Source organism: Orcinus orca, chromosome 1 (assembly GCF_937001465.1).
Source record: "Orcinus orca chromosome 1, mOrcOrc1.1, whole genome shotgun sequence".
Classification (NCBI taxonomy): domain Eukaryota; kingdom Metazoa; phylum Chordata; class Mammalia; order Artiodactyla; family Delphinidae; genus Orcinus; species Orcinus orca.
This window is the reverse complement of record NC_064559.1, coordinates 28185271-28201863: the sequence shown is the minus strand read 5'-3', so window position 1 is coordinate 28201863 and position 16593 is coordinate 28185271. Positions and strand designations below refer to the sequence as shown.

Below are 16593 nucleotides of genomic sequence, written 5' to 3'. Positions count from 1 at the left end.
CCCCATTGGTTTTTTTTCAAAGGCATTTGAAACCTAAAAAATAACATTATTACAGACTTAAGAATAAAGGACGTTAAGTCAGAGGTTTGTTTTTGCATCCTTCAGCTGTATTTATTTTTGAATATGTGGGTTACCTAAAAATATGCATTAATTGAGGTTAGATTTTAATAATAAAAACTTCTTCTTAAATGAATCCTAATTTATGCACTTTGTGGGCTAAATGAATTAGGGTCTAAACTTTTATCTGAATCTATGGAGCTTGGGTATAAATTGAAAAGATCACAGCTATGGGGAAAGACCTATACTGCAAAGGCCTTTCTGCATAGATTATGAACATCATAACTCAATAATTTTTTCAAAACTGTGGTTATAATTGGACCCAATGGGGGTCTCTGTCTTTGATCAGATCACAGTAACTGTGACTTTACACTGGAAAATGTCACTACTGTGAAGGTTTATCACCTGTAGAGCTGGTCCTTCCTCTGATGCTGTGTTCCTTTCTCATTAGCATTATTCAAAGTTTAGTTGTTAATTAGGTTGACACTTCAATTACAATCATCATCCACAAGAGTAGTCAGGGCTGCTTGTATAAAGAAATAAGAATATTCCTCCTTGCATATATATGTAGAGGAGGAATGACATTGTTTTGTTATCTGGTAGTATCGTAAGGGTAAGAACGTGCTCTGATAAGGGAACAATCCAACCAGAATTTGTCCCATCAGTTTTTTCTTAAGAAAACAGAATTTCTACGTGACTTCACGTTCGCATGTAGAGCATTGACAAGTAATGTATATGAGCATCAATGGTATTTTTTAAGTGTGCAGAGTGTAGTTTTTATTATCTGTGAAAGGAATTGGTCAAGTGAATTGGATGCATAGGAACAGATCACATCACCTCCCCTTTAAAAACTAAGAGTGAGCGTCAGAAGGTTGATTACTCTTAGAAAATACTCATCTAAGTAAGGGCTGTTCATAAACAGCATGCATTCTCTAAAATACACACAACCTGAAATTAAAGGATGCAACTGTATGAAAAATTATAACAAATGCAGGTGCCTTTTAAAATTCCACAAATTCCTAGATAATATATTTTTCTTTGATCTTAAAACATTATTAATGTGATTACTGGTTCATAAGGCAATAACGTTGACCTCGAATCCTGCATGTGGTGGTGGAGAAAACTGGACAGAACTGGGTTGAAATCTCAGTTTTGCCACTTAGTAGCCAGATATTGAGGGCAAGTCGATTCACATGTTTGAGCCCCTGTTTCTTCATAAATGGTAACGTGAGTACCTTTCGTAGAAGACTCTGAAGATCAGATGGGACAGTGTCTAACGAGCACAACACAATTCCCCACTTGTGGTAGGTTCTCAGTAACCTTAACTTCCCTCCCCTCTTTTTATCTAATAATGGTGAAAACTATTCGACAAATGACTGGAAAATTATTTATATATACAAACGAAGCTTCCAAAAATAAAATTAACTAGCAAGCAGTCGAACGCTACCCAACCGGCTTCATCTCCAAACAAGTAGACACATGTTGTAATTGCTAAAAATCTGCAGAAAAGTGGCTCACAAGCAGTTTACTGTAAAATAATTAAAGCTTATTTATGTCAAGAGGCCTTGGGAAAAAAAGAGAGCACAGACCAATTTGCATTAGCTCATTACTGTGGGCCCCTGCTTTCCTTTCAATTAACAGACCAGCAGGTGCTCCCTGACTTAGAAGATAAGCCGTCAGGCAGAGGATGAGGCTCCGGCTGACCTGCACACGCTGCGGTCCGCCTGCCCATTGGGCTCGTGCCTCGCTGTACCAATCTCTGAGGTGTGAATTTAACGGTTCCTCTCTGTCACGCAGGTCTCGGCCCTGAAAAATAAACTGAAGAAGCAGTCTACAGCTACGGGGGACGGAGTGGCTAGGGCCTTCCTGAGGGCGCAGGCTGCTTTGTTTGGATCCTACAGAGATGCACTGAGATACAAACCTGTAAGCGTTTTATTTCATCACTGTTTTAATGTGCTCTTGTGTGGAAACATTTTAATATCCCACCCGAAAAAGTATCGTAAAGGTTTTTGAAAATACAAAATAATGTGCTTTAACACATGATGTTCCACCTCCAGTTTCTTGACTTTATGGTTTTCGTTCTTTTAGTAAATAACCCTGAGTTAATATTTCCCACATTCTCTTGCATAGCACCTTGTTTATTGTTCTAAAATTGGAATTCTTACTCGTAACTAATTAATGAGTTGTGCTACTAAGTCTTAGAGTAACGACCCAATCTTGTTAGGATTACTAAGAAATCAACCGGACAGTTGGGTTTATTAGATCAGAGTTTAGAAATGACAAGTATAATGTGAAAGTTTAAAAATATTAGAACTTGAACATTTTGCAACATTTGGAAATTTATTGTCTTCCTAATTCATAACACTTTTCTAAGTGGGCTTATCTATTTAGCATATCCTAGCTCACTTTGCCATTTCTTTCTTGTTTTAATAACCCCCAAATTATTATTATGTAGAATTGTAACCCAAGTTGTTAGATGGTCCAAAAAGGTATAAATTAAAATATGTCTTTTTCTCTCGGAATTATTGGTTAAGCGTGTTAGTCTGATTTTACAAAAATGATTACACTGCCCTTTCATGACCAGGTGAATAAATGGATTAAAAGTATTGAGTTAATAATAAGTAATAAGACCTGTTATCTAGTGGATACTTCACCATTGTTAAGGCTGTGTAACCTCGACCCATTTCTTTAGTCTCACTCGACTTCCATCTTATTTGTAAAGTGAGAATTCTTATACCTTCTCTGTCTACCTTTCAGGGTTGGTGTGTAAATCCTGTCATAAACCATGAAGCACTAAACAAATGTGAACGGGTTATATGCTTTCCGAGCTGACTTCTAAATTAGTAGTTCCCACCCAGTGGCTCTTGCACCTCTGAGGAGTTATTGAGTTAGGCAGATCAGCTACTGTCTCTGGAAAAGTGCATGTGGTCTAATTTGCATGCTGATCTTTTTGAAATACGTGTGTATATTTTAAAACATTATACAGAACTCATAGTCCGTACAGAGTATACGTATCTCACGTGGGGGAGTCTTCAAAAATTATTGACAGTGATAGGGTCTCATTCTTTACAAGACTGGAAACCAGTCATCCACACTACAGTAGAGCATAGTCGTTAAAATTAGTAAACATCAATTGAAACAGAAAAATGGGTTTGAAAGACAGTTAGTTTGCTGCATTTAAATACTTAATCTATAAACTACATTTTTCTTTTCATTTTCCTTTTTAAATTTGTAAAAGACTTCAGATTTGAGGAAAGCAGATTGAAGAGACAATTTTCTTAAATGATTTAAATTATCCGTGTTGTTAGGTGACGGTTAAAATTATTAAAATATTCCATCTTGAACATTAATTACTTACTATAGTTTTTGTAGCTTGATTTTCTACCTCTTTGAGCTTGATTGAGCAGATAGTAGGGTTACAGGATTTCAATGACTGACTTGTTTTTTAAACATCGTGAAAGCCAGATTCTCAGCATTTGTGGGAAAATAATTTTGTCAGAGAACGTCTTTCCTGTTTATTGATCACAGCTTATAAATTTATTTGTTAACTTATCTACATTTTTCCTTTTTATGTTTGATGTTTTCTCCTTTCCTTTCTACTGCTGGTTCTTTCTGGGAGTTGGGGGATGGTATTTTCATTCTGTATGCCTTCACATTTCTTTTGACTCAGTCTTTGAATGAAAGCTCAATTTTTAAAGTATACTGAATGTATTTGGACATTTTTTTCCTATATATTTTCAAAATAAATAGTTTTTAAGGAAAATTATTGTATATAAAATATTTGTTGTTTTAGGTATTATCTTTACAAATAACCATGGACTCTTTTTTTGGACATTTATATAGCAGGCATATATCTTTGATATATTTTCTGATTGATGTAAAAAAAAAAAGAAAAGAGCCAAGTTTAGAAGTTACAATTATTTCATGGTTTTGTCTCTTTTCATCATAAATGTATTTTAGTGGTATCCTCCAGCTACTGGAGTACAATTGGAAAGGAAAATATTACAAAATAGCTTTTAATGGATATGAATTCTTTAATTAGGTATTACTTTTTGAAATTTCATGATTGTTTATACACACACAAAAATTGAGCCAGTATTTCCCTTACGTTTGACAAAATTGAACCTGTTGATTGGTCTGTGACGGACCAGAGTCTCAGGGCCCTGCCTTCGCCTGGTGTTCAAGGCCCTCGTGATGGGCAGGTGGTCTGTGTCTTCCTTTATTTTTTCTGAACTTTGACCTCAACTCAGAGAATTCTGCCTGAGGCTCTAAATGTCCCAAGCTTCTCAGGCTTCCAAACCCTTATTTACAATGTTCTTTCTTCCTGGCAGTGCTTTTATCTTTCTAGCTTTTAATGGCCATCTAGTTCTTTCCTGATCCTTGAAGCAGTAGTTTATAGTGACACTTTCTTTCTGTGAATTGATTATATTTACTTTCCTTAACACATTTCTTTTCCCTCTTTTTTTTTTTTTTTTAAAACATCTACCACTTCTGTGCAAAGTTTGAGGGTCCTTAGAGTTTGGTGTGCTGCCTGACAATTTGCAAGGGTCTTGAAAATCTGCTAGTTTTTTTTTTTTTTTTTTTTTTTTTGCGGTACACGGGCCTCTGACTGCTGTGGCCTCTCCGGTTGCGGAGCACAGGCTCCGGATGCGCAGGCTCAGTGGCCATGGCTCACGGGCCCAGCCGCTCCGTGGCATGTGGGATCCTCCCAGACCGAGGCACGAACCCGTGTCCCCTGCATCAGCAGGCGGACTCCCAACCACTGCACCACCAGAGAAGCCCTCTTTTCCCTTTTTAATATATTATTTATTGTAGTTCTTATATTATTATTTTCCCAGACATTAATAGTTTATTAATTGCTATTAAAATAATAACTGTTGAGTGCCCACTGGATGCCAGGCATTGATGGGCCCTTTGAATTAACTCTTTCATTTAACCTTTACAAGCCTCAAAATATTACCCCTTTCATTTTAAAGATAAGAAAAGTGATGCTCATAGAGTTTAAAAACCTCCACTAAGGTTCCCCAGCTGGTGACGAGTGGGGCTGCATCTGGATCTGTCCTTCCCACGGTCCCGGTCCTGCTTCAACGTGGAGTGTTTCGTTCCATTAGGCCTCCTTCCTCATATCATCTACTCCTTGAGATAAATTTTCTGAACTTACATTTCTTCTCAATGAAAATATATGGAAGACACTCCGTATACATTTACGTAAAGACTGAACAAACAATACACAATCTTAAGAATTTTCTCAAAAGGTGCAGATGGTATAGGCGTCTCATAGAGTCCATGTAAGTTTGTGAAGTAATTTGTTACTCATGCCATATATTTCCATGCATGGTTTTGTCCACGAGGGGTGACTGCCGCCACTCAAACTGCTTCTTCCTCTTCCCCCTGCACCCTCTGCAGTGGCACTGGGGAACCAGTTGGTTGTGGGTTGTGAGGGAAAGCCCTCAGGATGATCTGAGTATTCATTTTCAAATGCACATGACAAATACTGCCAAAGAGTAACTTATTTTATAAATTAAGCACTTAGAATGTCTAAGTGACAACGCTTAATATGTTCTCACTTTTCTCCTAGTGCCTAATTTACACTCTCTGAATGACACACTGGCATGATTGACAAATAAGTGGTACCTGCTCTTAATTACAGAGAAAATTATAAAACTCCTTAAATTTTGGGAAAGTGATTTCAATAAAATAATGGGTGTTTTGTTGGTTTTGGATTTTAGCCAGCAGCAAGTTAGCTACTTTTTAAGAATTCCAAAACAGGAGATCAAGCTAATGTGCTAAATAAATGGAAGAAAAGTGCTAAGGGCACAGAGTCTAAACAGAGCTTGAATCCTCGTTCTGTGGCTAACTAGCTGTATGACTTTGGGCAAATAACCTCTTAGTGCTTTAGTTTCCTCATGTGTTTAAAAAAGAAAAAAAACAGTAATACTTCTTGGGTTGTTCCGAGGATAAAATGAGTTCATATATGTAAATTACTGGAGCAGTGCCTGGTATATATAGTTCATGCTCTGTACATTAAGCTGTGATCATTAAAAATGACTTTTTAGAAGTAGTAAATTTGGTAAGGAAAATTCCCTTAACGTAACTAAAATAAAGTGCCCTCTGCTGATCCCCCCAAAAGAAAAACCTTGCCGTAAACATGAGAATACTTTTAAATGATTGCACTAAATAACCAATAAAGGGTCATCATTTGTACCTCTGTATCATTTGTATCACAAGCTATTAAAAAATAAAAGTCAAATTTTTGACCAACAGCTAATGCTAAAGAAATGTTTGCCTGAGTTAAAATATTGCTTAGTATATTCAAAAGCATATACTTCATTACCCTAAGAGCATGGAGATAATGCTGAAGTCTGTTCCTTTGAATATTTAGGATGATATCATTAGTTTCAAACACCCAAGCTTTTCTGGGCTACCGTGAGCCTTGCTAATGGATAAAAAGGAAATTCCTTTTAAAATAAAGATTAGCTAGTAATCTGGGCTCCTGTTTGACTAGTAGCAAGAGCTGTCCTTCAGACATTTTTTGGATTATGTTCCTTTAAAACATTATCAGCGAGTTATATTTTGTGATTAAGTTCAAGCAATTTAAGTACAGGATTGACATCCATAATTTAGGTGGCCAATCACTAAATCTTTGCCTTAAAGCTTCCATTTAACAAATTTGTAACTGCTAACTTGTTAGAGACTTCAAAATCCGAGTTGGACAGTTTATGTACTCACCCGTCGCAGTGGTGTGGTTCCCAAAGCATGTGAGGTACCCACTCATCTTATTACCCAACCTTGAGTACCTTTTGACCTCAAGATGGTTTCTACAAAAGAAGTATTTGGTATTTGGCTTTCAGATGGAATATGATTGCACTCTCTTTCCGCTCTTTTTTTTTTTTTTTTAAACTAGTAGAGAGGGAATTTTGCTTAATTTTTTAGCAAAAATGTAAAAATATTGCCCAACTAGTATGGGGCAGGGAGAACTGGGGACTTGGCTAGTAAGGGTTCCATATGTATATCACTGGTAATATGTGTCATGAGAATAGAGGATGTTTGTCCTTAAATTGTGGGGAAGAGAAATGTATTTTATCATAGTATGTATAAAATTAATACATAAATCTATTGATCTTTTAAAGTGCTCTTGTTTATCCAAAGTGCTAGAAGCAGCTGTCCCTAAAAACAAAATCAATTTCTTTTCCCATCTTAACTTGCTGAATCACAGGCCAGTGGAACATTGAGAGCTATGTTTTTTCAAGACAGATCTAATAACTTAGGATACACTCCTGTAATAATATGTACATAAGAGAAGATTTTTATTAATGACTAAAGTTTATGATGTGAACATGCGACTTTTCACGAACGATTCTCAGCAATTAAAGCAGCATTGTTTTCATGGTCACTAAACTGAGAGTAGATAACGCCATAATAATAGCATTGGGACACTTGGAAGACAGATGCTACATAGCCTGAAAAATCTTTATTACTGTTTTCTATGAGAACCTAACTATATTTTAATATTCCCATGAGACAACTGGTAGCCAAATATTTCAGAGAATTTAAAAATGTAAATATACCGTCATTATGCAGACATTTTTGCTTAGTTTGTTTATACTCCTTATGAAACAGTGACATTACATATTACGTCCAAGTGTGCTAAGGGACTGAATAAGTACTATGTTGATGCTTTGGATTTTACTTCACATTTTTGTACAGTAGCATTCTTCCTGACACCTTCCTTTTTTTTTTTATCAATATGAACTTTTGCTAAGTCATACACATTCTTAAAGCATAAAGATCTAGTCTATGTTTTTAAGTATTTTCTTGCTCTTGCAAAGTTTCCCACCCTGGAGAATAGTCTAGAACTTTAAACACATCTATTCTTAAAAATAAACTAAAGTGTTATATTAATTCAATAACTTCTCTGAAGCTGAACATAGTAATAGGGTAGGAAAAACAGCTCCATTTCATCCATATCTTACCTGTGCCTTAATTATCTTATAAAAATAATTCAGATAGTAACTAGTGGGTATTTATTGAACACAGACACAAGGTACTGTGTTGGGTGCTACAGGGAATGCAAAGATGTACATTTAATACAGTGCAGAAAATGAGTGCTAAAAGAAAGATACAAATGTCTCTGGATATCCGGAGGATGGAGAATTTACTTCTAGAGGTAAATCCCGTGGTCCGTATGGGCCAGATTGATGCCAGTGGAGGGCAGTTCTGAGTAACTTAAATGCCGTCAGGTAGGAGTGACTTGCACTTCCTGGCACCCTGCAGGGGTGGCACCCTTTTTCTTCCCAATCATTAGTCATTATACAAGTGACTGAGAGTGACATTGTTCTGTGGATAATCATGACTCTGCTCTGCTTTTTATGTTTTAAAAGGTAAATCAGTGTGAGCTTTGGTGTTTTTACTATTGTCAATGGGTCCTCATCGTAGAGTGCTGGTGTGTTGTTGATTGATCCTTAGAATGTGTTTGTTGACTGACATACTTAAATGTGATGGTGAGCAGTGTGCTGGTGGTTCCTTTCTGGAAAGTCTGGTTCTCTTCTCTGTAATAAGAACTTCATTCCTACTCTACGATGCATCATATTTTTCTTACATCCTTCCACGCTCCTTTGTTTGACATTCCAGTTGCAGCAATTTTGGTTTTGATTCCTTTCTGTTGCCTCATGACTGCTCCATGAGCAAAAGAGTCAGTTGCTTTACCGTCATGTCAGAATTTTCCCGTGAAGATTTTTTTCTTTTCCACCTTTTAATATTTCTACCTGATTATTCTGTGTCTCCACTGAACTATATATTTATTTACTTACTTTTCTGTCAATGAGCTGTAGAATTTTAAGAAATTAATTAGATTATAGATGAGTATTTCTCAGTTGCATCAATCTTTGTCCCTCAGTAGGGTGATCCGCTTAACTTGAATACCTAGCTCTGTGCAGCTATTTCCTAAATATAGGTTAAACAGCACATGTTCCAAGCTTGACTTTCTAGCTTGTGTTACTGTACCTTCAGGCGGCCTTCACTGTCCTAGAGGCCCTCCCCAGGCTGTCCCGGCTGGTGTTACTTTCAGAGGAAAATTGCCCTTAGCTAAATGGGCAGGGCCTTCCAGGCATCTCACCTTCACCTCCGCCCCTCCCACCGAGAGGCCCAGGTTCAGTGACTGACCCACACAGGAAGTAGGAAACTGGCCTTGCCTCAAGGCTGGATGGACTCTGCCACACGATTAGTACTTTTCCGTGGGTTCAGTCTGAAGCTGATCTCCAGATGAAACCAACATTCTTGCCTGTCCTTTTTCCCTGCCGTATCCTGGTCCCCTTAGTACCTATTTCCTGAGAATTCTCCGCCAGCAAATCACGTGAACAAGAATCCCCGTCTCAGGCTTGGCTTAGAGCCCAAGCCGAGACACAAGCCACAGTTGATTTTACCAGATTCTTATTAAACCTGGTTTTTGTTCTGTATTCCTAGTCTTTTTTATTTTTTTTGTTTTTTTGTTTTTGCGGTACACGGGCCTCTCACTGCTGTGGCCCCTCCCATTGCGGAACACAGGCTCTGGACACGCAGGCTCAGCGGCCATGGCTCACGGGCCCAGCTGCTCCACGGCATGTGGGATCTTCCCGGACTGGGGCACGAACCCGTGTCCCCTGCATCGGCAGGCAGACTCTCAACCACTGCGCCACCAGGGAAGCCCTCTGGATGTCTTTATACTCTTAAAAATTATCAAGGACATCAAAGAACTTTTGTTTATGTCGGGTCTATCTATCACTCTTTACCATATTAGAAATGAAAACTGAAGTTATTATTGATAATTTATTTCAAAACAATACAAACCAATAAAAAAGGAAGGAGAAAAAATAATTTTTAAAAATGGAAAGGTAAAAACACAAACCTACTAAGCTTAACATAAAACATGTTTTCATGAAAAATAAGTCTATTTCTAAACAAAAAATTTGGTCAGAAGAATGGCACTGTTTTACATTTTTCCAAATCTCTTTACTACCCAGCTTAAAAGAAGCTGGCTGGATTCTCACGTTTGATTCTGCTTTCATTCTGTTGCAGTATTGCAAATTATGAAGCCTCTGGAAAACTCAGTCGGATGTCGTGAGAAAATGAAAGTGAAAGGGCAAATAACATCTTAGCACTATTATGAAAATAGTTTTAGTGTTGCAGACCCTATGAAAAGGTCAGAGTCCCTGGACCACTCTTTGAGAACCACTGCTGTGTGTCAGTTGATAAACAAGTCCTGTTGATTTTGCCATGAAATGTTTAGTAGCGTAATTAACCACATCAACTTCAAACTCTCACAACCTGGGTTAATCTACTTAAACTTTCTAAGCCTCAGCTTCCTCATCTGTAAAATGTAATAATTACCACAGTTTATTGTACTTTTACAGATTACATGACGTGGAATAAATAAAACATTTCATATAGTCTTGGATACCCAGAAATGGGATCATTTGGAGGTTGAGAGCATAGAGTGAATCCTGCCTCTAACAATTACAGTGCTGTGCAGTCTTGAGCAAGTGACTTAAACTTTGTTTTAGTTTAATCCTGTGTAGAATATGATGATAATAAGCTTGAGGTTCATGTGAGTTAATATGTGTAAAGTGCCCTACCACAGTGCCTGGCACATAATAAGTATTATGCAGTCATTAGCTGCTGTTATTACTGTTAGTGTAGTCATCGGTGCCCCGTAAATGTTAGGTAATAAGAGTCGGTGCTGTTTCTTCCTGTCTGCTGCCTAGTTTGTCTTTTCTTGCCTGATTTATTTTGTACCATTATTTCCTCTTGCCTATGCGCTCTCCATTCCAAAACACGTACACATGCTTCTTTGAGCTGCTTGAGGCCTTCAAGGACATAGCCAGTGTCTTAGAATGTGGCTCAGGCCTTTTCCAGGATGGCTCAACCTACCCTTTCCCTCTGGTACTCTCTGTAACCCATGTCCAGTAGCCACTAGGCCTCAGCCAACCTCTTATTATCCCACTTTGGTGCTTTCTCTAATTCACACCCACCCCAAACACACTACCCACGTTTTGTCCACGTCTGTCCTCTCTCAAGACTGTCTTTTCTGTCTGTGTTTCATAAAGCTTCCATTCGTTTTCAAAACCAGCTCAAATTTCCTCTGTGAAGCCACAGATGCCCCCAGGTTAAACCTTCCATACTGCAGGCCTAAACTGGGAATTTAGCACGCAACACTGGGTATGTAGTCACCTTACTTGGAACAAGACAGTTTTTGAGAAACTACTCAGTCCTAATCCTGATTTTTCATCAGGTCATAAATAAACCAGAAGATCCTAAGCAGAGTTCCTTCTTACCACGCCATCCAATTTGACTTGGATTGAAAAGAATCTGTTCCACAGGATACACCCCAAGGATGACAGCAATTGAGACTCTTGTGTATTAATACATAAAACTTTACAGCATTGTTAAACAAGCCTTATTTTTCTTTCCCCTGTGAGAAAATTCTAAGATGTGTCAGGGCTTTGTCTTCTTCGTAATCATTGAGATCCTTAGCGAACAAACTGTTGATCAATTAAAGGTTCAGTTGGAAGCTTTTACCGTGATGGTTGTTATCAAGGAGGGGGGCAGGCAGCACGTCTGAGCTTTCTCTGCCCCTTCTCCTGACAGATTGCAGGCAATTGCTACAAGATTAGTGAGGACAGAGTTCTTCCAGGCAGTTCACATTGGCTGATGACTAGTTACGCCCAACTCTTGAGGAAGAGTCGGTAGACTTTGCTCCCACCCCTTCTCCCTGGAGACTTTCACCCCCGCTCTCTGCACCCTCCAATCAGAAGAAATGCTTGCTTGTAACATCAGAAGTCTAAGCTTTTCAACTGGAGCTAGAACTCTATATTTGAGTTGAAGACTATTCTGCAATGTTAATGACAACTTTTAGACATATTACAGACTGTAATAAAATCTCTCTCACATGTTTGGGGATGAAAAGTCCATCAAATAAAAATTAAGATTATCAATAGTCCTGATTTCTTTGTTATAGCAATGATATAGTTGGAACTGCCGTTAGAGGCAATGATTTTGTTTATTTTTAAAATTTATATTTGCTTTGGAAAAGACAATATGTCATACGGAGCAAGGCTTTAGCTTACTTGCTATTTCATTTATTCACTTATAAAACATTTATTGGGCTCCCAGTGTAACTAGATATATTGCTGATATTAGGGATTCAAAGACAACAGGTCTTTACCTTTAACAGGATTCCTTGTTTGTTGTTTTTCCCCCATTAGATTGTAAGTTCTATGATAGTGGCAAATATGGTGTATTTTTTTTTTTTTTTTTTTGCGTCACGCAGGCCTCTCACTGTTGTGGCCTCTCCCGCTGCGGAGCACAGGCTCCGGACGCGCAGGCTCAGCGGCCATGGCTCACGGGCCCAACCGCTCCATGGCATGTGGGATCTTCCCGGACCGGGGCACGAACCCATGTCCCCTGCATCGGCAGTCGGATTCTCAACCACTGTGCCACCAGGGAAGCCCTGTGTGCAATTTTTAATACTCATAATCAATCTAATGATATTAAATCTTTGTTTTTAGGGGATTTAGTCTTACTGTGAGGGAGTGAAAGTGACCATTTTTTAGAGCCCAAGGGATGCTTGATTAGGAAGCTATGGCAGAAGCTTATCGGCTCGAGGAATATTTCTACCAGCCTGACCTCCAGCCATGATGTGTAAGGGTCTCACTCCCTCTACACCCTGAGTACCTTGAAGTTCTGTCTTACACTCCTGTGTGACCCCCCCAGGTGCCTCTTCAGATAGACTGGTTTGTGCTGACTTTCTGTTGACGTCCCCGAAATTCTTTGTTTCTATCCAGGGTGAGCCCATCACGTTCTGTGAGGAGAGTTTCGTCAAGCACCGCTCAAGTCTGATGAAACATTTTTTAGAAACCGCAGTTAACCTCCAGCTTTTTAAGCAGGTAAGAGTGGACCTCCACGTTTTGTTCTGTAACAAGTTTACAGAAATGTAACAGAAATTTATAACACTTTTTTGTCACTGTAAAATTATGTCTGAACTTTGCTATTAAAAACTTCCTCACTGAAAGTTGCTCAGCTGATGGTCTCACAGAGGAGAGTATCCATGCGCAGCAGCAGAAGCAGTAAGACTGGTTATGTAAGGCATCTTAGAAGGGCTTATCGTAGTGTGCTAGATGGGTATGGTAAACAAACTGAGTTTTTTAATAGGACCATCCCAATGCAATCCAGTTTATAAAAACGATTTATAAATATGTAACTTTTCAAGCTTTGTAAAACTTTACATAATCACAAATTAAAATTTCAGAAAAAATTTATAGTCCTTCTGTGTGTCTTGATTTCTGGCTCAGAAAATAAAACTGTCATTTCAAAAAGCAGCAGCTTGACATCAGATTCCAGAAAGTTTAGATGCAGTGTCTCTTTCATCCCACTGTGTGATCATGGCAAGTTTCTTAATTTAGGCTTGCCGTATTTCTGTTTATGTAATTTAAATTAAGTTCTTAACACTTACTTTTCTTATTCCACATGACAATTTTAAGTGTAAAGTTAGCTATGTGAATTCAACATTTAATGAAGACCTACAGTGTGTCATAAACTGTGCTTGGGGCCAGGGTGCAGACATGAATAAAAACTCAGTGATGGGACTTCCCTGGTGGCGCAGTGGTTGAGAGTCCGCCTGCCGATGCAGGGGACACGGGTTCGTGCCCCAGTCCAGGAAGATCCCACATGCCGTGGAGTGGCTGGGCCCGTGAGCCATGGCCGCTGAGCCTGCATGTCCAGAGCCTGTGCTCTGCAACGGGAGAGGCCACAACAGTGAGCGGCCCGCGTACGGCAAAAAATCAAAAAGCAAACAAACAAAAAAAACTCAGTGATGCCCTTGAGAAGCAGACAAGTTAATAGAAATTCCTTTGTCTGTTAAGAGGAAAGAGACCAAATAACTCAAAATAAGCTTCAAATTAGATAAGTAAAGAAACCAGCATGGTTAAAAAATCCAATACCATTTATCTGTATTCTGAGGAAGTTCTAAATAATGATCTGAGTTAGAAGAATGCTCTGTGGGGATATACCTGTCTTCCAATATGTGAAAGGTTACCTTAAAGAAAGGATTAGATTTGTCCAGTACACAGCTTTCTGGAACAGAAAGAACCAGGTTTGGTGGGTTTCCAGGTTAAAGATGTCTTGTGAATTTCCCAGGATGGAGTGGGCTCCCTTTGGAGCTCTCTGTCCCTAGAGGGCTCCGGTATAGACTGAATTACTTCCCAGGATTGGAACAGGATCGAGTGATGGTCTGTAAATGCTGAAGTGTGTGGCACAGTGCAGGCCCAGGCTAGTCGTCCAGTACATGCTTGTTGAGTTAAATATCAGTGCCCTTGCTGTGTTTTTGTCTGTCAAGAGGAGATAGTTGTACCTCCCATTGTCAAAACTGAGTTATGAAGCTCAAATTATATGGAGGTCAAGGACTGAATGGTTGGGTAAAATGACGTATTACTTCCCTTTTTGAGATTCTGTAACTGGAGTCTTATCGTTTGATAACGTTCATAACATGGTCTTTTTTTTTTTTTTTTTACGTAACTACAAAAAGCGTATGTATTTTAGGAGTCAGGTAGAGTTGGGTTAAACCTTGGCTTTGTCACTCAGTAGCTTTTTGTTCATAAGTATCTGTTTCTTTCTCTATAAAATAACAAGTATCGTACCCTGCCCCACAGGTTGTGATACAGTTTATGTGAATTAACACCTGTGCACTCTCAGCTCGACAGTGCATGAAACTTTGTGGAAGCTCATAAATTTTAGGGTCTGCCTCATCCTTAGAGCAGTTACATTAACAAAATACATATCTATGCAGGATGTTTTAAAAGTATAACTTGGTCAAAAAGGCTAAATGTAACATATGAGGAATGGTCAAAGTAGAACCGATTATAGGACAACTTGGATAGTTTTACATATACCAATTGACTGTGTTCTTGAACTTGATACTATTTTATGAACCTTAAGAAAGAGATAGTTGAAGGTATCCCTGAAAGGACTTGAAATTCTGTTGACAGCATCACAAAGTTGTAAAGGTGAGTCAGGTCCAGCATCCAAGGTGCCGACAGTACAGTGTTGTGTGCTTTGGAATGTGTTAGGAATGTGGATCTCCTGCTCATGTTCTTATCACACACAAACAGGAACATAAATGGACACAAGGAAACTTTTGGAGGTGATGGACATGTTTATTACCTGGATTGTGGTGATGGTAACAGGGGTATATACATCTGCCCAAACTCAGCAAATTGTCTGCATTAATTATGTGCAGTTTTTTGTATACCAGTTATGCTTCACTAAAGCTTGGGGGGAAAAGGGAAAAAAAATAGGAATCGATTGATAAAAATTATTAGCATAGATGAATTCTCAAAGACACTACTGATCTTTCTGAAAGAATATAAAAATATTTATTAGGTACAAATGATTAATATTCCTGACCATGAGTTTGTGATCCATTATGGGTCAAGAACTACCCAGGTCCTCTCTTCATTCAACAATTCTTATGCATCAAAATTGAGAGAACATGAACCCAGGAGAGAAGCATATAATCTTAAGGTAGGCATTAAAGTGAACTGTAATTTCTGATAATATGGCAGGGAAGGATTCGGAGCTCACTTATGTACTGAAACAATTTAAAATGCAGAATTTGAAAAAACATCGTGTGGTGAGGGTCACAGGAGACAAAGCCCAGTGCTTACTCTCCAAGATGAGAAGTGTGATAGGAGATTCAACTCGCATCAATCTGGGAAGACTTACTGTAAAGGTAAACAAGAAATAAAGGTGCTCCTTCCCTTCAGCCACTTCCTGGGGATTGTACCTCTGAAGCTCTGGCATGAGTGGAGGGGAGGAAAGAGCGCTGCTGAGAAGTTGCCACTCACCAGCATGCACAGGACTCTGAAGCCTGAATTAATAATTTCTGATTTGGTCTGACCAAACTCAAGTCAAGTGTAAAGTTATCCTGACTGTTAGTGCCCTCAGGCAGAAGCAAATATGCATCCTCCTTGAGGAATCCCCCTTCATCCAGGCATCAAGGAATTCTCCCAGCTAAGATCCCAAAGAGAAATTCCACTCTTAAAAGTCATTAGACATACAGGGAAACAAATCGTGAACCAGAAACAGCAGACAGAAACTGACCTGCAGAGACTTCAAATACTGGATGTAACAGAAGTAGAATATAAAATAGCTGTGCTTAAGATGTTCAGAGAAATAAAAGACGAGCTTTAAAAATGTTCAAGGCATAAAAACTTTGAAGAATGTAAAGACAATTTTAAGAATGTAGCAAATAAACTTCTGGTAAGGAAGCATGTAATTTAAATGAAAGGAAATTGATGTATTAATAGCCAGTCAGATCTAACTAAAGAGAGATTTGCTGAACTGGAAGATGTGAAAAAGAAATTATCCAGAACATAGTACAGAGCCATGAAGAAGTAGAACATGTAAGAGGTTAATAAACATAAAGGGTGGAGTGGAAATGTCTGAAATCCATACAGTCAGTCCTGAAAGGAGCAGACATGAAGTGCAGGAGAGATGCTGGTTGGA

At 38.6% G+C, this 16593-nt stretch overlaps 1 protein-coding gene across 7 annotated transcripts in view; it reads left to right on the top strand.

Moving 5' to 3' along the window:
• DENND1B (DENN domain containing 1B) overlaps window positions 1–16593 on the top strand; it is a 259477-nt gene that overhangs the window by 168426 nt on the left and 74458 nt on the right. For all 7 annotated transcript variants that reach the window (XM_033416652.2, XM_049708637.1, XM_033416648.2 and 4 more), the window contains 2 exons: window positions 1855–1980; window positions 12876–12977. In XM_033416652.2, the coding sequence (XP_033272543.1) occupies window positions 1855–1980; window positions 12876–12977 (228 nt within the window). The remainder of the gene's footprint in view (window positions 1–1854; window positions 1981–12875; window positions 12978–16593) is intronic.